Below are 27,036 nucleotides of genomic sequence, written 5' to 3' on the forward strand. Positions count from 1 at the left end.
GTAGTCAGAAGTTGAACTGCCCGAGGTTGAATCCTTGCCCTACCACTTATTAGCCGTGTAACCTTAGATATATCACTAAATCTCTGTGAGGGTCAATTTCCTCTTTTTTTTTTTTTTTTTTTTGAGACAAAGTTTCGCTCTTGTTGCACAGGCTGGAGTGCAATGGCACAATCTTGGCTCACCGCAACCTCCGCCTCCCAGGTTCAAGCGATTCTCCTCTCTCAGCCTCCTGAGTAGCTGGGATTACAGGCATGCGCCACCATGCCCAGCTAATTTTGTATTTTTAGTAGAGACAGGGTTTCTCCATGTTGGTCAGGCTGGTCTCGAACTCCCAGCCTCAGGTGATCCACCCGCCTCGGCCTCCCAAAGTGCTGGGATTAACAGGTGTGAGCCACCGCGCCTGGCCAGTTTCCTCATTTACGAAACCAGAATAACAATGGAATTACCTGAGAGGGTGGTTAAGATTAGTTGACTAGACTGTTGAAATCACTTGGTATGGTGCTTAGTAAATATTAACTTACTATCAGCAGGACCTGTATTTTCTTCACCTATAAAATGGAATGGTGTTCAGAAAGTCCTTGGGATGGACAGTTCTTTTTAATGGTCGCGTGTGTGTAAGGTACATAAGATCATATCATGCAACATATATCTGTCACAACACTGATCTCCTGTAAGGCTTGTGAATCAGTAGCATTTCTGACATTCATTTTGAATAAATAATCACTACATATGATGCCACTAAGCCCATAAAGTAGTTATTTAGCCTATCCCTCAACATTCATGATTTTTATTTAGCAACTCTCCTACTTCCATGTGAGTATTAATTCTATCTTTTCAAATTGCTTCATTCAATATGTATTTATTGGCAACTTTTTTTGCATCGTGTCAGTGTAGTAGAAATATCGAAAATGCTCTGAGGCCGGGGATGGTGCCTGACGCCTGTAATCCCAGCACTTTGGGAGGCCGAAGCAGGAGGATTACTTGCATGCAGGAGTTCAAGACCAGCCTGGGCAAGATGGTGAAACCCCATCTCTAAAAACAAAAAACAAAAAAATATAGCTGGGTGTGGTGGGGCACACCTGTAGTCCCAGCTACTCAGGAGGCCGAGGTGGGAGGATCTCATGAACCCAGGAGTTCACAGCAGCAGCGAGTTATTATTGGGCCACTGCACTCCAGCCTGGTCAAAAGAACGAGACCCCAGATCAAAAAATAAACTGATAAGTCAATAAAGTCTGTGGCAGTATCTCAAAAAAATGAAGCTAAGCTCTAAGTAGTCCTCAGTATGTCTGCATTATCCATCTGTTCTCTATAAAGTAATTTACCAGCATGATGGATGCATATGCTTATAAACATAATGTCAAGCATCATTACTATGGAAATAAAATATCAGAATAAGGTGAGCAGTTTAGAGAGTTGTGCCTGAAAAGCAGACTGTTATGCTTTATTCATGTTCAAGATTAATTTTTATACATCCTTTTCAAAGGTTACATATACCATGTAACATACTGTTTATTTTTTTAGAATGCTGATCCTAAGTCATCCCTCAAAGGTGTAAGCAACCAGCTTGGAGAAGGGCCCAGTGATGGACTGCCACTTTCAAGTAGCCTCCAGTTTCTTGAAGATGAACTCGAGTCTTCTCCTCTTCCTGATCTCACTGAGGACCAACCTTTTGACATTCTTCAGAAATCCTTGCAAGAGGCCAATATCACTGAACAGACATTGGCAGAAGAGGCATATTTGGATGCCAGTATAGGTTCAAGCCAACAGTTTGCACAAGCTCAGCTTCATCCTTCTTCATCAGCATCCTTTACTCAGGCTTCTAATGTTTCTAATTACTCAGGTCAGACGCTGCAGCCTATAGGGGTGACGCATGTGCCTGTTGGAGCATCGTTTGCAAGCAATACAGTGGGTGTACAACATGGCTTTATGCAACATGTGGGGATCAGTGTTCCCAGCCAGCATTTGTCTAATAGCAGTCAGATTAGTGGTTCTGGTCAAATACAATTAATTGGGTCATTTGGTAATCATCCTTCCATGATGACTATTAATAACCTAGATGGATCTCAAATCATATTAAAGGGCAGCGGGCAGCAAGCCCCATCAAATGTGAGTGGAGGGCTCCTGGTTCATAGACAGACTCCTAATGGCAACTCCTTGTTTGGGAACTCCAGTTCCAGTCCAGTAGCACAGCCTGTTACTGTTCCATTTAACAGCACAAATTTTCAAACATCTTTACCTGTGCATAACATCATCATACAAAGGGGTCTTGCACCAAATTCAAATAAAGTCCCAATTAATATACAGCCAAAGCCTATCCAGATGGGTCAGCAAAATACATACAATGTGAACAATTTGGGAATTCAGCAGCACCACGTACAACAAGGGATCTCTTTTGCTTCTGCAAGCTCACCCCAGGGCTCAGTAGTTGGTCCACACATGTCTGTGAACATTGTAAACCAACAGAACACAAGAAAGCCAGTCACCTCACAGGCAGTGAGCAGCGCTGGGGGCAGTATTGTTATTCATTCCCCCATGGGCCAACCTCACGCACCCCAAAGTCAGTTCCTCATACCTACAAGCCTTTCTGTCAGTTCCAACTCGGTACACCACGTCCAGACTATAAATGGGCAACTTCTTCAGACTCAACCCTCTCAGCTCATTTCTGGCCAAGTGGCCTCAGAGCATGTCATGTTGAACAGAAACTCTTCCAACATGCTCAGGACCAACCAACCATATTCTGGACAGATGCTTAACAACCAGAATACTGCCGTCCACTTAGTGTCTGGGCAGACATTTGCTGCCTCTGGAAGTCCAGTGATAGCCAATCATGCCTCTCCTCAGCTTGTGGGTGGACAGATGCCCTTGCAGCAGGCGTCCCCAACCGTATTACACCTGTCACCTGGGCAGAGCAGTGTTTCCCAAGGAAGACCTGGCTTCACGACCATGCCCTCAGTGACAAGCATGTCAGGACCTAGTCGGTTCCCTGCTGTCAGCTCAGCCAGCACTGCCCATCCTAGCCTTGGGTCTGCAGTTCAGTCTGGTTCATCAGGATCAAACTTTACGGGAGATCAGCTGACGCAGCCGAGCAGGACTCCAGTACCAGTCAGTGTGTCTCATCGTCTTCCAGTTTCTTCTTCCAAGTGTACCAGCACCTTCAGTAACACACCTGGAGCAGGAACCCAGCAACAATTCTTCTGCCAGGTAATGCCCTTTCCCAAACAAATATTTGGCTGATTATAGAGTGGAAAATGAGATGTGTATTTACTAGAATATAATTTTCATCCTAGACTCCCAATTTCTTAAAAATTTTAGGCCAGGTGTAGTGGCTCATGCCTGTAATCCCAACAGTTTGGGAAGCCGAGGCTGGAGGATCACTTGAACCCAATAGTTCGAGGCCAGCCTGGGCAACATAGTGAGACCCTGCCTATACCAAAAATTTAAAAATTAGCTGAGTGTGGTGGTGCACACCTGTAGTCCCAGCTACTCTGGAGCTTGAGGCAGAAGAATAGCTTGAGCATGGGAGGTTGAGGCTGCAGTGAGCCATGATTGTACCACTGCACTGGGTGATAGAGTGAGTCTCAAAAAAAAAAAAATTTTTTTTTTACACTTATGACCGGTTATCTTTTTTCTTGATTGTCTTTTTTGCCAGGGGACGGGGGTAGGGGGTCTTACTCTGTTGCCTAGGCTGGAGGCCAGTGGCACAGTCATGGCTCACTGCAGCCTCAACCTTCTAGGCTCAGATGATCTTCCCATCTCAGCCTCCCAGGTAGCTGGGACTACAAGCACCTACCAGCACACTTAACTAGTTTTTTGTATTTTTTGTAGATTTGGAGTTTTGCCATGTTGCCCAGGCTGGTCTTGAACTCCTGGGCTCAAGAAATCCCCTGGCCTTGGCCTCCGAAAGTGCTGGGATTACAGGCCACCACACCCGACCTTTTTTCTTCTTAAATTTTTTAATCCATTGTAGAGTGGAGACTCTGGAGTTAGACTCTTGAGTTTGAATCTAAGCTTTATGACATGGAAAAAGTTAACTTACTGCTCTAGACTTAATTGTCTCCAACAGTGAAATGGGGATAATGATACTGCCATCCCATGGAGTTATCAGGAGGGTGAAATGAGATACTCTAAACAAAGCATTTAGACACAGACCTTGGCAAATAGCAAATACTCAATAGGAGCCTGTATTTATACTTAATTAAATTCATTATGGGCATTTAAAATGAAAGCTTATTTTAGATTATTTACTTACATTATATAGCAGGCTACTAGGACATGTGACTATGGACTTGTTGAAGATGTGGTAGCTGCTTCGTGGTTGCCGACAGGAAAGGCTCAGGGACTCAGCGTGACTCTATAGTGGGTAACTGGCCTGCAGCAGAGGGAAGCACATAAAGGGAGAAACCGAGGCACTCTCATTTGACCAAGTACCTGACCTGAGCCTGCTCTTACTATACTGTTATGCAGGTTAATTACTGTGGGCAATTGGTAAACCACATAAGGATTATGTTTCTGAAAAGAATCTCAAGTGGTCATGAGCTTTACTCCTTCACTGTCATCTACTGATCCTTCGACGGCTCCATCTTTTGATTCCCACTCATTCTGAGCATGCTCCATAGTTCCAGCTCCTCTTCTTCTCATCTGGGAGGACCCATGCCATACCCTACCTTCCACCCCTCAGTCCTGCATTTCCCCTGCCTTTGTCCTCCTCCATATTCAGAAGGATTCAAAAACTTCTGTTTGTATATATCAACATATTTCAAAATCTTTTTTTTTTTTTTTGAGACAGTCTCACTCTGTTGCCCAGGCTAGCATGAAGTGGCGAAATCTCAGCTCACTGCAGCCTCCGCCTCCCAGGCTCAAGCGTTCCCTCCGCCTCAGCCTCCCAAGTAGCTGGGAACACAGGTGCGAGCCACCATGCCCAACTAATTTTTGTGGGTTTTTTTTGATAGGCAGGGTTTCACCATGTTGCCCAGGCTGGTCTCAAACTCCTGGGCTCCAGCGATCTGCCCGCCTCCACCTCCCAAAGTGTTGGGATTATAGGCATTTGCCACTGTGCTCAGCCAATATCAATCTTTTAAATATATATATCAGCCAGGAGCTGTGGTTCATGCCTGTAATCCCAGCACTTTGGGAGGCCGAGGTGGGCAGATCGCTTGAGGTCAGGAGTTCAAGACCATCCTGACTGACATGGTGAAACCCTGTCTCTACTAAAAATATAAAAATTAGCTGGGTGTGGTGGCACACACCTGTAGTCCCAGCTACTTAGGAGGCTGAGGCAAGAGAATCACTTGGACCTAGGAGGTGGAGGTTGCAGTGAGCCAAGATCATGCCACTGCACTCCTGCCTGGGCAACAGACTGAGTGAGACTCCATCTCAAAGATTTTATATATATATATATACACATATGTATTTATATATAAATATGTATCAATTTTTTAAACCATATACCTTTGACTTACTAATTTCACTAAGAATCCTAAGGAAACAAAAATTACTTATGATTAAGGATGTTCAGTTTATTTGTTTTGGTATCAAAGATATCAAAGGGGTATGTGTGTGTGTGTTTGAAATAATATCAGACTTACAGAAAAGTTAAAGTTACAAGATACTACAAAGAATTCTCACATACCCTTCACCAAGATTCCCCAAATCTTTTCTCTCCCTTTGTCTCTCTCTGTCTCTCTCATATACAAACACACAGACACACAGACACACACACACACACACACACTTTTCAGAGTAAATTATAGACTGGATGCTGATGCTACTTGACTCCTAATTACCTCAATGTGTATTTGTAAAAACAGGGGCATTCTCCTATATAACCACAGTACAGTAATCAAAATTAAGAAATCAGCATTATTAAAATACTATAACTAATCTGCAGACCTTACTCAGATTTAGTCAGTTCCCCAGTAATGTCCCTGAGAGCTCAAGAGAAAACAAATTATTTGGTTTTGGTTTTGGTGTCTTAGTGTTTTTTCTTTAGAGATGGGATCTTGCTATGTTACCCAGGCTAGACTCTCTTTTTTTTTTTTGAAGCGGAATCTCACTCTGTCTCCCAGGCTGGAGTGCAGTGACACGATCTCAGCTCCCTGCAAGCTCCACCTCCCGGGTTCACATCATTCTTCTGCCTCAGCCTCCCGAGTAGCTGGGACTACAGGTGCCCGCCACCTCGCCCGTCTAATTTTTCGTATTTTTAGTAGAAACAGGGTTTCACCATGTTAGTCAGGATGGTCTCGATCTCCTGACCTCATGATCCGCCCGCCTCGGCCTCCCAAAGTGCTGGGATTACAGGCGTGAGCCACTGCGCCCGGCCCAAGCTAGACTCTAGAACTCAAGCAATCCTCCCGCCTCAGCCTCCTGAGTAGCTGGAACTACAGGCTCGCCCCTGCATGCAGCTTTGTTTTGTTTTGTTTTGTTTTGTTTGTTTTCGAGACAGAGTCTCAGTCTGTCGCCCAGGCTAGAGTGCAGTGGTACGATCTCGGCTCACTGCAACCACCACCTCCTGGGTTCAAGCAATTCTCCTGCCTCAGCCTCCTGAGTAACTGGGATTACAGCTGCCTGCCACCCAACCCTGCTAGTTTTTGTATTTTTAATATAGACAGGGTTTCTCCATGTTGGCCAGGCTGGTTTCAAACTCCTGACCTCAGGTGATCTGCCCACCTCAGCCTCCCAGTTTGTTTTGGTTTTTATGGTCCAGGATCCACCCAGAATCGCTATCTCATTTCACTGTCAGATTTTAAAATCTGCAACAGTTCCTCAGTCGTTCTTTGTCTTTCATGCTATTAATATTTTTGAAGAGTGCAAACCAATTATTATTATTGTTGTTGTTGTTGTTGTTGTTATTATTTTGAGACAGAGTTTTGCTCTTGTTGCCTAGGCTGGAGTGCAATGGCGCAATCTCAGCTCATCGCAACCTCTGCCTTGCAGTTTCAAGCGATTCTTCTGCCACAGCCTCCCGAGTAGCTGGGATTACAGGCATGCGCCACCAGGCCTGGCTAATTTTGTATTTTTAGTAGAGATATGGTTTCTCCATGTTGGCCAGGCTGGTCTCGAACTCCCAACCTCAGGTGATCTGCCTGACTCGGCCTCCTTGAGTGCTGGGATTATAGGCATGACCCACCGTGCCCAGCCAAACCAATTATTTTCTATAATGTCTCTCAATTTGGGTTTCTCTGATGCTTCCTCATGATTAGATTCAGTACATTTTTAACAGGATTGCCACAGAAGTGAGGTGTCCTCAGTGCTCAGGATGTGGATTTGTCCTATTACTGGTGATTTCACCTTGAACACTTGCTTAACATGGTGTCTTTCAGGTTTCTCCACTGTTTTTCCTTTTGTCATTAATTAGAATCTTCCAGAAGATAATTTGAAACTCTGTAGGCATCCAGTTTCTCATCAAACTTTCACATGATAATTTAAGTTTCCATTGATGATTTCTGATTGAATCAGTAATTACAGAGCTATTACTATGATGGCCTCCAAATAGAGACTTTCTGATTCCTTCATTTGTTCTAGACTTACTATTGGCATTCTAATTTAAGGAACAGCTTTTCCTTTTCTTCCCTTTACCTTTTTCTTTATGTGTGAATTCTTAGATTATTATTATAATTAGTAGGTTATAAACTGTTATAATAATTTATTTTAATGCTCAAGTCTACCCACATTTGGCAAGTGGGTGCCCCTCCAAATTGGCTGCTCATCCTTCTGACATGTTTCCATCATTTTTTGAGCACTTCTTTCAATTTCTGGCAAAACAAATGTTCTGTGTTTATCTTTTAATTTCCCTGCTCCTGCCCTAGCATCAACTATTTTTTTAAGAAGGTTTGTTCCTTCTAGTGAAGAACAATATTTAGAAACCAAGATCTGAGCATTATGTGTGTTCATTGCTACTAAGGTCATTTCAGTTGGGAAATATGTATGTTTATACACCCAACACCTATAGCTATTTACATTTCCGTGAATCTATATTAAAAGCTGTGAGTTCATATTGATAGTTCTAATTCTAATCCATAACTACAGAATTCATCCAAGTTTCTCTCTTTTCCATATTTGTAACTCCCTTTCCCCGACCCCTTTTTTTTTTTTGGAGTCAAAGTCTCACTCTGTCGCCCAGGCTGGAGTGCAATGGCGCAATCTCTGCTCACTGCAACCTCCGCCTCCCAGGTTCAAGCGATTCTCCTGCCTCAGCCTCCCAGGTAGCTGGGATTACGGGCATGTGCTACCACAACTGGCTAATTTTTATATTTTTAGTAGAGACAGGGTTTTACCATGTTGGCAAGGCTGGTCTCAAACTCCTGACCACTGGTGATCCACCCACCTCAACCTCTCAAAGTGCTGGGATTACAGGCGTGAGCCACCACACCTGGCCTGTAACTCCCTTTTCTAACAGTGAGAAAGCCAGCTCCACCATGTTTACTTATTTGTTCAATCCTAGAATATACAGAAAATAGTCTTAGAATTGCTAATCCATGTTTTTCACCATTGTAAAAAAAAAAAAAAAACCTATTAATTACACTTTACTATTGGTTTACAGTTCTGTCTTTAGCCTAAGTGTTTACAGTCAACATACTGTGTTCAAAAGTTACTTGGGGCTGGTTGCAGTGGCTTATGCCTGTAATCCCAGCACTTCCCAGCAAGCAAGGGGGGCAGATTGCATGAGCTCAGGAGCTCCAGACCAGCCTAGGTAACATGGCGAAACACTGTCTCTACAAAAAATACAAAAATTAGGTGGGCGTGGTAGTGTGCGCCTGTAATCCCAGCTACTTGGGAGGCTGAGGTGGACCATCTGAGACCGGGAAGGTCAAGGCTGCAGTGAGGGTGATTGCACCACTGCACTACAGCCTGGGTGACAGAGCGAGACCCTGTCTCAGAAAACAAACAAACAAACATAAAGAAACAAAAAACGTAGTAAGAATGTAAAACAGTTCCAAAGTAGTTTAGAGTGAAAAGCAAGTCTTTCCCCAACCTCCAGTTTCCTTCCAGAAGCCTCACTGTTTGTAGGTTCTTTGTATTCCCCCAGAGCTATCCTCTGCATAGACAAGCACACGTAGTGCATACACATACTTATCTGCAACACGCTATAGATGTTTTCACTTAATGATAGAACTTGAGGATCATTTTATATTTGTATTCATCAGCTTTATGTTTGTTATAATTAATTAAGCAATCATCCATAGCATGGTCATTTCCTTTTCTTCTTTGCTATATAATAAATAATGCTTCAAAGGCGGGGGGGAGAAAAACACCTCTTTCTTTCTGACTCCCAAAAGTTTCAGTTATTCAAAGGTAAAAAGAAGCCTACACTAGCATTTCAAAGCAGCTGACTTTTTATGCCAAAAAGCATTGGGAACTAGGTCAGTTGCACTATTTCAATTGTTCAAGTGTATTTCTGCTTATAAGTTTTCAGGAACAAGTGAAACCCCAGGTTTATTAAAATTAAGGAACATAGCCTTGGGTACAGAATTAGTTGAAATAGTAGTATTTAGGTCAGCTACCATTTACATTCCTGGGACACCCAGAAACACAGAAATTCTTTTCTTTCTGTGTTTCTGTGTAGTTTCTTTTTTCTTTTTTCTTTTTTTTTTTTTGAGATGGCGTCTCACTCTGTTGCCCAGGCTGGAGTGCAGTGGCGCAATCTCAGCTCACTGCAACCTCTGCCTCCCAGGTTCAAGCAGGCTCCTGAGTAGCTGAGGTTACAGGCACGCACCACCACACCCAGCTAATTTTTGTATTTTTAGTAGAGACAGGGTTTCACCATGTTGGTCAGGCTGGTCTCAAACTCCTGACCTAGTGATCCACCCACCTCAGCCTCCCAGAGTGCTGTGATTACAGGCGTGAGACACTGTGCCTGGTAGTTTCTGTGTAGTTTCTGTGTAATATTTCTTTTCTTTTTCTTTTTTCTTTTTTTTTTTTTTGAGATGGAGTCTAGCTCTGTCACCCAGGCTAGAGTGCAGTGACACTATCTCGCCTCACTGCAACCTCCACCTCCTGGGTTCAAGCAATTCTCCTGCCTCAGCCTCCCAAGTCACTGGGACTACAGGCGTGTGCCACCACACCTGGCTAATTTTTTTGTATTTTTAGTAGAGACAGAGTTTCGCCATGTTGGCCAGGCTGGTCTCAAACTCCTGACCTCAGGTGATCTGCCCACCTTAGCCTTCCAAAGTGCTAGGGTTACAGGTGTAAGCCACCGCACCCAGTTTTTCTGTGTAATATTTCTATGTAAATTACTTTATAGAATGTTGTAACAAACAGAAATATAATTACCACAGGCTTTTGGTGTTTGTATGTTTGTGGAAATGTAAGTCAGCGGGTTTTGATACTATAAATGGTTAATGTTAGAGATGACTATGTTTTTAAATATAAATATAATATTGTTTTTAATATAGATAATAAATCAACTTGGTTCAAAAAATCAAATGGGGCCGGGCATGGTGGCTCACGTCTGTAATCCCAGCACTTTGGGAGGCCAAAGCAGGTAGATCACCTGAGGTCAGGAGTTCAAGACCAACCAGCCTGACCAACAAGGTGAAACCCTCTCTCTACTAAATATCCAAAAATTAGCCAGATGTGGTGGCAGGCGCCTGTAGTCCCAACTACTCTGGAGGCTGAGACAGGAGAATTGCTTGAACCTGGGAAGCAGAGGTTGCAGTGAGCCAAGACTGCGCCGCTGCAATCCAGCCTGGGTGACAGAGCAAGACTCCATCTCAAAACAGAAAGAAAACTCAAATGGTACAGAAAGATGTATACTACGATGAAGAGTTTCCCTCCTAGTCTCGTTCCCCAGCCACCGAGCTGCCATCAGGCAACCAGTGAAACCAGCTTTTATGGTGTGAGCTTAAGTTCCTTCCTCACTTTGTATTGGGAAAACTTTCAAACCCATGGACAAGTTGGAAGAGTACAGTGAATACATTCACGTGGTATCACCAGTCATTTCTGTTTTGCAGTATTTGCTTTATTGGTGCTAAATGTCTGTAATCTTTCTCTATGTGTATGCACACACACACATTTATACTTTATTTATATACTTTTTTCTCTTAACCATTTGAAAGTACTCTGCAAACGTCACAACTTTTTATCCCTAAATACTTCAGCAGATGTCTCCTAGGAACAAGGACCTTTTAATACAATTATATCAAATTTCTTCCATTTGGCCCAGTAACACTCTTTACAAAAACAGTTTTTCACTTTAGAATCCAGAGAGCACTGATTTCATGTAGTTATCACATCTCTTTAGTCTGTAACAGTCCTGATCAGTTGTCTTCTTTATTTTTTTTGAGACAGAGTCTTGCTCTGTCGCCCAAGCTGGAGTGCAGTGGCGCGATCTCGGCTCACTGCAAGCTCCGCCTCCCGGGTTCACGCCATTCTCCTGCCTCAGTCTCCCAAGTCGCTGGGACTACAGGCGCCCGCCACCACGCCCGGCTAATTTTGTGTGTGTGTGTGTGTGTGTGTGTGTGTTTTTTTTTTTTTTGAGACGGAGTCTTGCTCTGTTGCCCAGGCTGGAGTGCAGTGGCCGGATCTCAGCTCACTGCAAGCTCCGCCTCCCGGGTTTATGCCATTCTCCTGCCTCAGCCTCCGGAGTAGCTGGGACTACAGGCGCCCACCACCTCGCCCGGCTAGTTTTTTGCATTTTTAGTAGAGATGGGGTTTCACCGTGTTAGCCAGGATGGTCTTGATCTCCTGACCTCGTGATCCGCCCGTCTCGGCCTCCCAAAGTGCTGGGATTACAGGTTTGAGCCACCGCGCCCGGCCATTTTTTGTATTTTTAATAGAGACAGGGTTTCACCGTGTTAGCCAGGATGGTCTCCCTACCGCGTGATCTGCCCACCTCGGCCTCCCAAAGTGCTGGGATTACAGGCGTGAGCCACCGTGCGGCCCCTGATCAGTTGTCTTCTAGAGTGGCCTTGTCTGACTGGACTTGTCTGACTGGAATTACATTTCCTCATGACTCGACTTCATCAGGCTAAATGGTTTGGGCAAGACACATGTTGGTTTGTCCCATTCGTGGTGATGCTGAGTGTGGGCACTTGGTTAAGTGGCTTCTCCCAGATTTCTCCACAAGGTTCTCAAAGCTGTCTTGTTCCCTTCGTAAAGAAGAAACGATCTCCAGGATAGTGCTTTGAGACCGTGTGACTATTGTGTTTCTCAGCCTCTCACCCTTTGATGCCCCTCACCTGAATATTATATTGATAGTCACAAAATGATGATTTTATAATTGTAGTATCCTATCTATATTTATTGCCTGGGATTTTACCAGAAAGAAGAGCTTTTTTGGCCAGGCACAGTGGCTCACATCTGTAATCCCTGCACTTTGGGAGGCAGAGGCGGGCAGATCACTTGAGGTCAGGAGTTTGAGACCTGCCAGGCCAACATGGCAAAACCCCATCTCTACTAAAAATACAAAAATTATCTGGGTGTGGTGGCACATGCCTATAATCCCAGCTACTTGGGAGGCTGAGGCAGGAGAATCACTTGAACCTGGGAGGCAGAGGTTGCAGTGAGCTGAGATTGCGCCACTGCACTCCAGCCTGGGTGACAGAGCGAGACTCTGTCTCAAAAAAATAAATAAATAACGGATTACCTGAGGTCAGGAGTTCAAAACCAGCCTGGTCTTGAAACCCCGTCTCTACTAAAACTACAAAAATTAGCCAGGTGTGGTGGCATGTGCCTGTAGTCCCAGCTACTTGGGAGGCTGAGGCAGGAGAATCACTTGAACTTGGGAGGCGGAGATTACAGTGAGCCGAGATCGTGCCACTACATTCCAGCACTCCAGCCTGGGCAACAGAGTAAGACTCTGTCTCAAAAAAAAAAAGAGCTTTTTCTTCCTCTCCTTCCCATTTTTTTTGAGTAGCACTGTGAACTCATAGGGATCATTACCGTTGTTATTAGAATTTTTAAAATTATTATTTAAAAAAATAGAGTCAGGGTCTTGCTATGTTACCCAGGCTGGCTCTAACTCCTGGGGTCAAGCGATCTTCCCACCTCAGCCTCCTAAAGTGCTGAGATTATAGATGTGACCTACCAGGCCTGGCCCAGGATTTTTTATGTTTGTTTTTTAGAACTTTTTGTTATGAGGAATTTTAAACACAAAGTAGACAAAGCATTGTCACAAGCCCCTATGCTCCCTCAGCTTGAGTATTTACCACTCATGGCTGCTCTTGTTTCATCCACACCCCCACTGCCTTTGCCCCTGCCTGGTGTGGATTTTGAAGCTGACCCATCATATCAGTTCATCTGTCTTATTTTAGCACTTATCTCTAAGAGATCATGTATTCTTTCTGTATTTAGTGTATTCTTTCTGTATTTAATATATTGTAATGTATTGCGTTCCTCATTCTTTTTGATGCTTAAATTGTCCCAGATTTGATCAATGGAAGCCTGTTTGAGCTGGCTCCTTTACTTTTGACATGTTTTCACCTCCTCTGAACACTTCCTTGCTTTGTGTCACAAGACACTGTAGGACTGCCTTAGATTACCTTGCCTCAAACCTGGAATCAGCCATTCTCGAAGGAGCCTGTGAACTAAGTCTCTTTGTGCAGAGAGTAATTTACAGGATTTACACTTTCTTGTAAATGGATTACAATTCAAAAGTCAGTTACTAAGGAGACAATTTAAAATAATCTATCAAACAAAAGTAAACAAATTAGTATAGGTCCAAATCTCTCCATCATTTCTTTATTAGAGATGGGGTCTTGCTATGTTGTCCAAGATGAACTCCTGGGCTCAAGTGATCCTTCCACCTCAGCCTTCCAAACAGGTGGGATTACAGGCACGAGCCACAACAGTCAGACAAATCTCTTTATTTTTGTTTTGTTTTTGTTTTTTGAGATGGAGTCTTGCTTTGTCGCCCAGGGTGGCATGCAGTGGTGCAATCTCAGTTTACTCCAACCTCCACCTCCCAGTTCAAGCGATTTTCCTGCCTCAGCACCCCCTAGTAGCTGGGATTTCAGGCACCCACCACAGTGCCTGGCTAATTTTGTATTTTTAGTAGAGACCGCACCTGACCCCAAATCTCTTTGGATCACTAAAGGATTTCATAGGTTCAAAACTTATTAAGAACAGGCAGGGCACAGTGGCTCATACCTGTAATCCCAGCACTTTGGGAGGCCAAGGCAGGCGGATCACTAAAGGTCAGAAGTTTAAGACCAGCCTGGCTAGCATGGTGAAACCTCGTCTCTACTAAAAATACGAAAATTAGCCAGGTGTGGTGGGGCATGCCTGTATAATACCAGCTACTCAGGAGGCTGAGGCACAAGATAGCTTGAACCCAGGAGACAGAAGTTGCAGTGGGCCGAGATCGCACCACTGCACTCCAGCCTAGGGGACAGAGCAAGACTCCATTGTTTAAAAAAAAAAAAAAATTGACAGCAGCTGAGCCCTTATCACCTATAGTACCTACCATGCTTTGGATGTGAGAGTGCCTGAATGATCACTCTGAATTTTTTTTTTTTTTTTTTTTTGAGACAGAGTCTCGCTTTGTTGCCAGGCTGGAGTGTAGTGGCACTATCTTGGCTTACTGCAACCTCTGCCTCCTGGGTTCAAGCGATTCTCCTGCCTCAGCCTCCTGAGTAGCTGGGACCACAGGCGCGCACGACTATGCCTGGCTAATTTTTGTATTTTTTAGTAGAGACGGGGTTTCACCATATTGGCCAGGCTGGTCTTGAACTCCTGACCTTGTGATCCTCCCGTCTCACCCTCCCAAAATGCTGGGATTACAGGCGTGAGCCACACCACCCTGCCAATCACTCTGAATTTTTACTGAAGTTTCTAGTCCTGCTCTGCCCCTCCCTACTTCCCTATCCCCCCTGTAGCTCAGCCTGCCTACCTTATGTGGAACCATTGTATTTTCAGACATCTGGACTTAAAAATCTAGATGTTCTTGTTTTCTTCTTGCTTTAATGAATTACCAAATCCAATAAATTATTTGAAAATGTGTCCTATCCATTCTCTCCAATAACAATGAAAATACTAATCATACTATTAACAACGACAAGGACAGTACTGGGGCTCCACACACTATTTCTAATTATGTTGGAGCTACATGTAGCATCATTGTTCCCACATTACAGCAGAGAAGATGGGGGTTCAGAGCTTGGACAAATTGCTCATAAAGGCGAACTTTACCTGTTAGTTGTCTATACCACACTACTTCCCATTTTTCTCCTTTTCTACATCCATACCTTAAGGTAGACTTTAAGAGAGACTAGAGGTCGGGCGCGGTGGCTCAAGCCTGTAATCCCAGCACTTTGGGAGGCCGAGACGGGTGGATCACGAGGTCAGGAGATCGAGATCATTCTGGCTAACACCGTGAAACCCCGTCTCTACTAAAAAATACAAAAAACTAGCCGGGCGAGGTGGTGGGCGCCTGTAGTCCCAGCTACACGGGAGGCTGAGGCAGGAGAATGGCGTAAACCCCAGAGGCGGAGCTTGCAGTGAGCTGAGATCCGGCCACTGCACTCCAGCCTGGGCAATAGAGTGAGACTCCGTCTCAAAAAAAAAAAAAAAAAAGAGAGACTAGAATATGACAGAAAAACAGGAGGTGAATCAGCAGTCCCAGCTCAGTCATAGGTCCCACCCTGCCAGCGAGTGGTTTCTGAGCTAAGCTTATATCTTAAACTATCTGAACCCTAGTTTTGTCTTTTCTAAAATGAGGAACTCTAGCTGTGCAATAGAATTACTGGGGGAGCTTTTTAAAACTATGGATGCCTGAGCCTCACCCACATAAATTCTGACTTAAATAGTCTGGAGAAAGGGCTTTAGGCATCAGTATTTTTTCAAAAGCTCCCCAAGTGATTTTAAAGTGCAGCCAGGATAGAGAAGCACTGTGCTACCTGATTTCCAAAGCCCATTGCAACCCTAACACCTCCTAATTAGAGAGCTGCAGCAATTGTCTAGGTGATTAATCTGCCTTCGTCCTCTTCCTAAAGAAGGCAGATTTCCACATTAATTCTCCTGAAATATTTGAACCAGGCCGGGTGCGGTGGCTCAAGCCTGTAATCCCAGCACTTTGGGAGGCCGAGACGGGCGGATCACGAGGTCAGGAGTTCGAGACCATCCTGGCTAACACGGTGAAACCCCGTCTCTACTAAAAAATACAAAAAGCTAGCCGGGCGAGGTGGCTGGTGCCTGTAGTCCCAGCTACTCGGGAGGCTGAGGCAGGAGAATGGCATAAACCCGGGAGGCGGAGCTTGCAGTGAGCTGAGATCCGGCCACTGCACTCCAGCCTGGGCGACAGAGCAAGACTTCATCTCAAAAAAAAAAAAAAATATTTGAACCAAATCATCAGGGAGCTTCTCATTCCCACTGGAGAAAGCACAAATCTCCGACCTGGCAGTCAAGGTTCTCTAGTTAGAAACCTTCCACTTCCCCAGGCTGGTCCCGTTTTTCCCATGAATAGGCCAGACTCATGGTGTGTTCAGGCCTTTATTGATGGGTATACATTGAATGTCCTTTCCTTCCCTGTTTAAATTCTTCCCCTCCTTCAGGGCCCCACCCAAAGTCCCTAGAAAAAATGAAGGTTTTTCAGTCCCTTCCTGCCTATTATACTTTTTATCTGTACACCCCACTAGGTACGTAACCACTTACTTTGTTAAATGTTTTCTTCATTGATTCATTCACCCAACAATATCTGAGTACCTACCACATGCCAGCCCCAGACATATAACAGTATATCCCAGACAGATAAGCCAACAGTCACAACACAGTTTTGTTTTTGTTTTTGTTTTTTTTAGTGGAGTCTCACTCTGTCACCCAGGCTGGAGTGCAGTGGTGCAATCTCGGCTCACTGCAAGCTCCGCCTCCCGGGTTCATGCCATTCTCCTGCCTCAGCCTCCAGAATAGCTGGGACTACAGGCGCCCGCCACCACGACCGGCTAATTTTTTGTATTTTTAGTAGAGATGGGGTTTCACTGTGTGAGCCAGGCTGGTCTTGAATTCCTCACCTTATGATCTGCCCGCCTTGGCCTCCCAAAGTGCTGGGATTACAGACGTGAGCCACGACGCCCAGGCAACACAGTATTTTAAGTGTGCTACTAGGAGTAGTCCAGAGTGCGGACTCCGAAAAGGAGCCTCTAACCCAGTTGGGGTGCTCAGGGAAGGTTTCCTTGAGGTGGTGTTCTCTGAGAGCTACCCAGGCAGAGAGGATCTGGGTGAAGAATGGTCCGTGAAATAGAAACAGCAAGTGCAGAGCCTAGAGAGAAAAGAGACCAGGTGCTGTGGGGAAAGGAAAACACGTTCAGGTGAGGCGACTGAGGTGTTTGGTGGGAAAGGTGAGCACAAACCATGCAGGTCTTGGATGCCGTATTAAGAGCCAGTGTTGTAATCTAAGCATGAAGTAGACCTACACTAGCAGTGTAGGAAAGATGGCGAGACATGAATGGATCTGAGACAACTAGGTTAGATAGAACTTGTGATTGATTGGGCAGAGTGGAAGAATAAGAATGACTTACAGGTTTCTGACAATGACACACAGGTTCACTGAGTTAGAGAAATGGGGAGAGATTTGGATTTGAAGGGAAGTTACCGAGTTTAGTTTAGGGTATGTTTGTCAAGTGTGAGGTACCTGTAGGACAACCAAATTATATGATACGTGGCTGTATATGCTGAAGCTTAACACTGAAATATGAGCTGAAATGGGATTGGGATTGATCAGCATATAAATTTCTTTTTCTTTTTTTTTTTTATTTTTATTTTTTTTTGAGACTGAGTCTCAGTCTGTCGCCCAGGCTGGAGTGCAGTAGCGCGATCTCGGCTCACTGCAACCTCCTCCTGCCTGGTTCAAGCAATTCTCCTGCCTTAGCCTCCTGAGTAGCTGGGATTACAGGCACGCATCACCACACCCGGCTAATTTTTTTTTTTTTTTTTTTTTTTTGTATTTTTAGTAGAGACGGGGTTTCATCATGTTGGTCATGCTGGTCTTGAACTCCTGACCTGTGATCCACCCGCCTCAGCCTCCCAAAGTGCTGAGATTACAGGCGTGAGCGACCATGCCTGGCCAGCATATAAATTTCTTTTTTTTTTTTTTTTTGAGACGGAGTCTCCCTCTGTCGCCCAGGCTGGAGTGCAGTGGCCGGATCTCAGCTCACTGCAAGCTCCGCCTCCTGGGTTTACGCCATTCTCCTGCTTCAGCCTCCCGAGTAGCTGGGACTACAGGCGCCCGCCACCTCACCCAGCTAGTTTTTTGTATTTTTTAGTAGAGACGGGGTTTCACCGTGTTAGCCAGGATGGTCTCGATCTCCTGACCTCATGATCCACCCGTCTCGGCCTCCCAAAATGCTGGGATTACAGGCTTGAGCCACCGCGCCCGGCCCAGCATATAAATTTCAACTGAAGCAATGGGAGTGGAGGAAATAGACCAAGGAGAGCATATAGATAGAGAAGAAAATAGCCAAAAGAGAACTCCACTGCACCTCAACATTTAGGCTAAGAAAAGAGGATGTTGCAGGCAGGAAAGAAGATCCACAGAGTGATGCACACTGAGAAGGAAGGGAAGGAGTGGGCGTTCTGATAGATTTAACAACTGGGAGGCTGCTGGTTGGTATGACTTGTTTCTGTGGAACGGTAGGTGCAGAAGCCAGATTGCAACAGACTGAGGAGAGAGCAGGAGGTGTGCTCATGAGCATAGACAGCTGTCAGATAAATGAAGATAACTGAAGAGCAATAGCTATGAGGATGTGTGGGATTAAGGGAATTATTTTTGTAGTGAAAGATGAGCTTTTTTCACAGCTGATAAGAGAAAGACATTCATTGTAGAGCATTGCTAGGATTCTGTGTAGACAGAGGAGGGACACCTCTTCTATTGTAACAAGAGAAGGTGGGAAAGGGTAAGATTGTAGCTTTCGCGGCAGAAAGTTCTCATCTAGCGTATAGGTTTGCTTATAATGAAATAGCATTCAAAAGAGCTGACTAAGGGAAAAAAAGAATTACTGGACAGGTGTGGGGTTGGATTCCAGTTGCGTCTGGGCACCATAATTGTAATCACGTTTCTGTGAGCCTGTGTGTTTCTTGGATGGTAAACTTGAGGATAAAGACGGTTTGGTATCCTTCGGCTGTCTTCTCTGTTTTTTGTTTTTTGGGTGGTTTTTTTTGTTTTGTTTTGAAATGGAGTTTCAGTCATCACCCAAGCTGGAGTGCAATGGTGCGATCTCGGCTCACTGCAACCTCCAACTCCCAGGTTCAAGCGATTCTCCTGCCTCAGCCTCCCGAGGGATTACAAGCGTGAGCCACAGCGCCCAGCCTGCCTTCTCTGTGATTACCACAGTGCTGTGTACACAGTGGTTACTCAAATGGCTCATCAAGGGACTTTGGATTGTAGCTATCAGAAACTCCCCTTAACGTGTTTGAGAGAATGTGTTTTGTGAATGAGCCCAAGTCCAGGAAGTATAGTGTAGCACCTTATGACAGCAAGAATTCATGTTCTCTGCTGCTCTCTGGGCCTCTTCAAGACAGCATGGCCTCTTTTTTGTTTTTTTGAGACGGAGTCTCGCTCTGTTGCCCAGGCTACAGTGCAATGGCACCATCTCGCCTCCCAGGTTCAAGCGATTCTCCTGCAACAGCCTCCTGGGTAGCTGGGATTACAGGTGCACACCACCACGCCCGGCTAATTTTTTTGTATTTTTAGTAGAGACAGGGTTTCACCATGTTGGTCAGGCTGCTCAAACTCCTGACCTTGTGATCCAGCAGCTTCGGCCTCCCAAAGTGTTGGGATTACAGGCGTGAGCCACCACACCCGGCCCAACAGCATGGCCTCTTATCTCTCCTTCATTGTTCTCTCTCCTTGTTCTCCTGGACTAAAATGATTGCCCCAGGCTATCTTTACATTATTCCAAACCAAGCATTTAACAGCCACTGGCAAGTGCACTGGTTTCCAATACTTAACAATACATCAGAATCAAATGGAAAACTTTAAAAAGTTATAGATTCCTGGCCGGGCTGCTGGCTCACGCCTGTAATCCCAGCACTTTGGGAGGCCAAGGTGGGCGGATCACGAGGTCAGGAGATGGAGACCATCCTGGCTAACACGTGAAACCCCGCCTCTACTAAAAATACAAAAAAAAAAAATTAGCCAGGCATGGTGGCAGGCACCTGTAGTCCCAGCTACTTGGAAGGCTGAGGCAGGATAATGGCGTGAACCCGGGAGGCGGAGCTTGCACAAATGAGCCAAGATTGCATCACTGCACTCCAGCCTGGGCAACAGAGTGAGACTCCGCCTCAGAAAAAAAAAAAAAAAAGGTTATAGATGCCTAGGCCAGGCGTCGTGGCTCACGCCTGTAATCCCAGCATTTTCAGAGGCCGAGGCAGGCGGATCACGAGGTCAGGAGGTCGAGACCAGCCTGACCAACATGGTGAAACCCCGTCTCTACTAAAAATACAAAAATTAGCCAGGCGTGGCCGTAATCCCGGCTACTCAGGAGGCTGAGGCAGGTGAATCGCTTGAACCCGGGAGGCGGAGGTTAGCAGTGAGCCTAGATTGCGCCATTGCACTCCAGCCTTGGCGACAGAGCAAGACTCTGGCTCAAAAATCTAAAATAAAAAATGAATAAATAAATAAAATAAAAAGTTATAGATTCCTAAGCCCCACATTAGATTTCTGAATTGATCTTTGTGGATGGAACCAAGAAATTCTCCAGGTGATCTTGACACAACCTGAATTTGAGAACCACTACTTCTTGATATCCATCCCTTACCCCCATTCCACACTCTCCAGAGAGTCTGATTAGGCCACTTGTGGTTGAGTAGACCATGACTGGAGGGGTAGTCTTCTGGGCAGCACAAGGAAGTAGTCTTCCAGGGCCTCTGCTGCTCAATCTGGAGCCTTGGTACAAATTAGGAAAAAGTGCCCCTCAGGGCCAAAGTATAAAAATGCACCCCTCCAAGTAGACAACCTGCTTTACTGTTAGGCTTGGCACTTTTAGAGGGTGTGTAGCGGGTGCTTCTTCCCTGGACTTTAGCTCTTATTTGCCCTCTGGGAAGTAACACCATGTTGTGTATTTTCTTTTCTATCTTATTGCATTAGCTACATCTTTCAATAACATGTTGAAAACCTGTGAAAAGAGGGTCATCCTTGCTTTATTATTGATCTTAGCAGTAAAGCTTTAAGTTTTTTGCCATTAAATATGAGTTACACTTGGTGGCTTAGGCATTTAATCTCAGCACTTAGAGGGGCTGAGGTGGGCAGATCACTTCAAACCAGACTGGCCAACACGGTGAAAATCCATGCCTACTGAAAATAGAAAAATTAGCCAGGTACAGTGGCACATACCTATAGTCCCAGCTACTCAGAAGGCTGAGGTGGGAGAATCACTTGAGCCTGGGAGGCAGAGGTTGCAGTGAGCTAAGATCGCATCACTACACTGCAGCCAGGGCAACAGATACCCTGTCTCAGGGAAAAGAAAAAACAATGAATAAACCTCTCAAAGCCTTTTTAAAAAGCATGAATTCGCTGTAGGTTCTTTGTAGATGTTTATCAAATTGAGAAAGTTCCCCTCTACTCTTAGTTTGCTGAGAGTTTTTTTCATGAATAGGTGCTGCTTTTTGTCAAATACTTTTTCTGCATCTGTTGATATTATCATGGGATTTTTCTTCTTTAGCTTATTGATGTGATACATTAAAATAATTGATTTTTGGCCACGCATGGTGGCTCACGCCTGTAATACCAGCACTTTGGGCGGCCGAGGTAGTAGGATCTCTTGAGCCCAGGAGTTCGAGACCAGCCTGGGCAACATAGGAAGACCTTGTCTCTACAAAAAAATTTTAAAATTAGCCAGGCATTGGCCAGGCGCGGTGACTCACACCTGTAATCCCAGCACTCTGGGAGGCCGACGCAGGTGGATCACTAGGTCAGGAGTTCGAGACCATCCTGACCAACATGGTGAAACCCCGTCTCTACTAAAAATACAAAAATTAGCTGAGTGTGGTGGTGTGCACCTGTAATCCCAGCTACTCAGGAGGCTGAGGCAGAAAATTGCTTGAACCTTAGCTGGCCACAGTGGCTCACGCCTGTAATCCCAGCACTTTGGGAGGCCGAGGTGGGCGGATCACAAGGTCAGGAGATCAAGACCATCCTGGCTCATACGGTGAAACCCCATCTCTACTAAAAATACAAAAAATTAGCCGGGCATGGTGACGGGCATCTGTAGTCCCAGCTACTCAGGAGGCTGAGGCAGGAGAATGGCATGAACCCAGGAGGCGGAGTTTGCAATGAGCCAAGATTATGCCACCACACTCCAGCCTGGGTGAAAGAGCGAGACTGTCTCAAAAAAAAAAAAAAAAAAAAGAAAAAGAAAAAGAGAAAAAAGAAAATTGCTTGAACCCGGGAGGCGGAAGTTGCAGTGAGCCAAGATCACGCCACTGCACTCCAGCCTCAGCGACAGAGTAAGACTTCATCTCAAAAAAAAAAAAAAAATTAGCCAGGCGTGATGGTGCATACCTGTAGTCCCAGCTACTCCTGGAGGCTGAGGTGGGATGATTTGAGCCTGGGAGGTCAAGGCTACAGTGAGCTGTGATTGCACCACTGCACTCCAGCCTCGGTGATAGAGCAAGACCCTGTCTCCAAAAAAAACAAAATAAAATCCTCAAGTGATAGCAAATGTTCATGATTTGACATTAGATTATTATTTTTGTTTTCTTTCAATCTTTTATACTGTAAAATAGAACACATTCAGGAAATGTATAAAACGTAAATGTGTTATTGATAATTAATTATGGCCGGGAGCAGTGGCTCACGCCTACAACCCCAGCACTTTAGGAGGCTGAGGCAGGTGGATCTCTTGAGCTCAGGAGTTTGAGATCAGCCTGAGCAACATGGTAAAACCCCATCTCTAAAAAAAAACAAAAACTAGCCAGGCTTGGTGGCATGCACCTGTAGTCCCAGCTACTCGGGCTGAGGTGGGAGGATCCCTTGAGCCCAGGATGCAGAGGTTGCAGTGACCCGGTATTGCCACAGAGTGAGACCCTGTCTCAAAACAAACAAACAAACAAACAAAAAGACAAACAGCAATGACAAAACAATTAATTATAAAGCTGGTACTCACGGCTGGGCTTGGTGGCTCAAGCCTGGACAGGACACCTGTCCAGGTGTCCACCATATGGGGAACTTCCCATACTACAGTAGGACATCATGGGGTCACCTTGTAGGGGACATGCTGTAAAACTGGAAGATTTTCACATTGACCCTTCCCCTCTTGGGTTTCTTCCTAATAATTCATTGCCTGTCTACCTGGAATAGTTTAGGTTCGCCCTTCCCTGCTAGTGGAAGAATGGAAAAGGTGACCATGTCCACCTCTTTAATAACCTTCTGTCACCTGGGCTGGAGTACAGTGCCTTCATCACTGTACTTCAGCCTCAACCTCCTGGGCTCAAGCAGTCCTGCCACATCAGCCCCCGCAGTAGCTGAGACCACAGGCATGTGCCACCATGTCCAGCTAAGTTTTTAATTTTGTAGGGATGAGGTCTCCCTATGTTGCCCAGACTGATCTCAATTTCCTGGGCTTAAGTGATCCTCCCACCTCAGCCTCCTAAAGTGTCAGGATTACAGGCATGAGTCACCACATTTGGCCTCCTTTTCATTTTTATATTACAAAAGAGAAACAAATAATCGTTTAGAACAGAATCTTTTTTTTTTTTTTTTGAGACAGAATCTCACTCTGTTGCCCAGGCTGGAGTGCAGTGGCGCGATCTCAGCTCACTGCAAGCTCCGCCTCCTGGGTTCACGCCATTTTCCTGCCTCAGCCTCCCAAGTAGCTGGGACTACAGGCGCCCGCCACCTCGCCCGGCTAATTTTTTGTATTTTTAGTAGACGGGGTTTCACCGTGTGAGCCAGGATGGTCTCAATCTCCTGACCTTGTGATCCGCCCACCTCGGCCTACCAAAGTGCTGGGATTACAGGCGTGAGCCACTGTGCCTGGCCTAGAACAGAAATGTTAACATTAGTTTGTCGGGCTGGATGCAGTGGCTCACGCCTATATTCCCAGCACTTTGGGAGGCCAAGGCAGGTGGATCACTTGAGGTCAGGAGTTCAAGACCAGCCTGGACAACATGGTTAAATCTTGTCTCTACCAAAAGATACAAAAATTAGCCAGGCATGGTCAGACCTGTAGTCCCAGCTACTCGGGAGGCTGAAGCAAGAGAATCGCTTGAACCTGAGAGACAGAGGTTGCAGTGAGCCAAGATCGTACCAGTGCACTCCAGCCTGGGTGACACAGAGTGAGACCCTGTCTCAATAAATAAATAAATAAATAAGCTTAGTTTGTCAATTGGTCAGGCATTGCCAAGGTCTGTGTGAGCACTTACATGTGAATGGTTGGTGGGAACATTTTGCTGAGGCCAAGGTCATAGTTAAGTCTGTGATGGTTAAGTCTGTGATTGTGCAGATGGTTAGACTAAACTCTAAATCCACTGATAGTATAAATAATATAAAACTGAAGAGGGCAGGTGCAGTGGCTCACGCTTGTAATCCCAACACTTCGGGAGACTGAGGTGGGCAGATCACCTCAGGTCAGGAGTTGGAGACCAGCTTGGCCAACACAGTGAAACCCCGTCTCTACTAAAAGTACAAAAATTAGCCGGGCGTGGTGATAGGTGCCTGTAATCCCAGCCACCCAGGAGACTGAGGCAGGAGAATCACTTGAACCTGGGTAGTGGAGGTTGCGGTGAACCAAGATTGAGCCACTGCAGTCTAGCCTGGGCAACAGAGCAAGACTCCATCTTTTAAAAAAAAAAAAAGGCCGGGCGCGGTGGCTCAAGCCTGTAATCCCAGCACTTTGGGAGGCCGAGACGGGCGGATCACAAGGTCAGGAGATCGAGACCATCCTGGCTAACATGGTGAAACCCCGTCTCTACTAAAAAAATACAAAAAACTAGCCAGGCGAGGTGGCGGGCACCTGTAGTCCCAGCTACTCAGGAGGCTGAGGCAGGAGAATGGTGTAAACCCAGGAGGCGGAGCTTGCAGTGAGCTGAGATCCGGCCACTGCACTGCAGCCTGGGCGACAGAGCGAGACTCCGTCTCAAAAAAAAAAAAAACTGAAGAAAAAAACTCTGAAAAGTTACTGCACTATGAAGTAGTAATGGCACAGAGGATTAAAAACTGAGGGTAGGCAGGGTATGGTGGCTCACGTCTGTAATCCCAGCACTTTGGGAGGCTGAGGCAGGCGGATAACAAGGTCAGGAGTTCGAGACCATCCTGACCAACATGATGAAACCCCATTTCTAAAAATACTACTAAACCCCGTTTCTAAAACTACTATTAAAAATACAAAAAATAGCCAGGTATGGTAGCGCACTACTCGGGAGGCTGAGGCGGGAGAATCACTTGAACTCGGGAGGCGGAGGTTGCAGTGAGCCGAGATCGCACCACTGCACTACAGCCTGGCGACAGAATAAGATTCCATCTCAAAAAGAAAAAAAAAAAAAAACTGAGGGTAATTTAAAAGCGCTTTATTGGCTGGGCGTGGTGGCTCACACCTATAATCCCAGCACTTTGGGAAGCCAGGGCGAACAGATCACTTGAGGTCAGGAGACCGGCCTAGCCACTATGGTGAAACTCCGTCTCCACTAAAATTGGAAAAATTAGCCAGACGTGGTGGCACACACCTGTAATCCCAGCTACTCAGGAGGCTGAGGCAGGAGAATCCATTCAACTTGGGAGACGGAGGTTGCAGTGAGTTGAGATCATGCCACTGCACTGCAGCCTGGGTGACAGAGTGAGACTCTGTCTCAAAATAAATAAGCAAATAAAAGCCCTTTATCTTTCTACTTAAAATGTATTATAGAGGCTAGGCATGGTGGTGCATGCCTACAATCCCAGCTGCTTGGGAGGCTTGGGTGGAAGGATCACTTGAGCCCAGGAGTTTGAGACCAGCCTTGGTAACATGGTGAGACCCTATGGCAAAAAAAAAATATATATATATATGTTATAGAGATAACATAATAGTTTTTCTTTTTTAAGAGCTAAAAGGAACTTAATTCTTAAACATTATCCATTTCATCGTCCCCATTTATAGGAAAGAAGCACACAACAATTTAAACATTGGATTAATTTTTCTAATTATATTTTGCTCAGGCTAATATTAAATTGATTTTCATTTCTCAATTGCATGCTACCTGATGTTGACACAACACAAACTAGAGATATACCAGATGGTAGTGAGGAAATGTACTTTACATCATCTACACAGCAAAACAATGAGTGGTGACAAAAAATTGGGGGTTGGCCCTTGGTCCCTGACCAGGTGCTTGGAGTCTGTGCAGATCCCACATAGGAGGTGATAGTCAGGATCATAATCCTAGCAGGCGAGATATAAGATTACCGAGGGTAGAAATTCCCAGCTGCAGCCTTTTTGTCTGAGCACCACAAACACAGCAGTCCCGGAAGCAAGAAAATAACCTGTGTCAAGTCAGCATCCCTACTGAATGGCATCAGGAAAATTCAGTGTGCCGCAGGTTGTTAAAGGATGTACTTTGCAATTCCCCTAATGGGATAAGAAAATACAATTTTTAAATTTTTGTTTTGTTTATAATCTAACCTGAAGGTACCAGGGAGGCATGAAGAGGCTTGGTTGGTATTTAAAATAATCTGTTAAAGCTTTAGAAATGAAATTAATGTTTTCATCTTGGTCATGTTTCACAGGCTCAGAAAAAATGTCTGAATCAGACTTCCCCCATTTCTGCTCCCAAGACCACAGACGGCCTGAGGCAAGCACAGATCCCTGGGCTCTTGAGCACCGCACTGCCAGGTCAGGAGCTTCCTCAGTTTGTCCCTGTCCTCCCAACACCCACCGATGCTCTTGTCACTCTTCTCCCTCATTCTGCATGAAAGCTTTCTGGCTTAATCTTGCCTCCACTCTGATTATTCCTTTCTTTCTGTATCCTTTCTGCCCAAATAATATACTGTGTTGCATCAACTCTAAGATAGCATCAGGCCAAGCACCGTGTCTCATGCTTGTAATCCCAGCACTTTGGGAGGCCGAGGAGAGTGGATCACCTGAGATCAGGAGTTCAAGACCAGCCTGACCAACATGGTGAAACCCCATCTCTACT

General features: G+C 45.3%; 1 protein-coding gene across 3 annotated transcripts in view; it reads left to right on the plus strand.

The window, feature by feature from the left end:
- The window catches only part of BICRAL (BRD4 interacting chromatin remodeling complex associated protein like), a 91,257-nt gene that overhangs the window by 48,187 nt on the left and 16,034 nt on the right, over window positions 1-27,036 (plus strand). For all 3 annotated transcript variants that reach the window (XM_033217187.1, XM_033217186.1, XM_033217188.1), the window contains 2 exons: window positions 1,522-3,201; window positions 26,627-26,732. In XM_033217187.1, coding sequence (XP_033073078.1) covers window positions 1,522-3,201; window positions 26,627-26,732 — 1,786 coding nt within the window. The remainder of the gene's footprint in view (window positions 1-1,521; window positions 3,202-26,626; window positions 26,733-27,036) is intronic.

This window comes from Trachypithecus francoisi, unplaced genomic scaffold (genome assembly GCF_009764315.1).
Source record: "Trachypithecus francoisi isolate TF-2019V2 unplaced genomic scaffold, Tfra_2.0 Lachesis_group10, whole genome shotgun sequence".
Lineage (NCBI taxonomy): Eukaryota > Metazoa > Chordata > Mammalia > Primates > Cercopithecidae > Trachypithecus > Trachypithecus francoisi.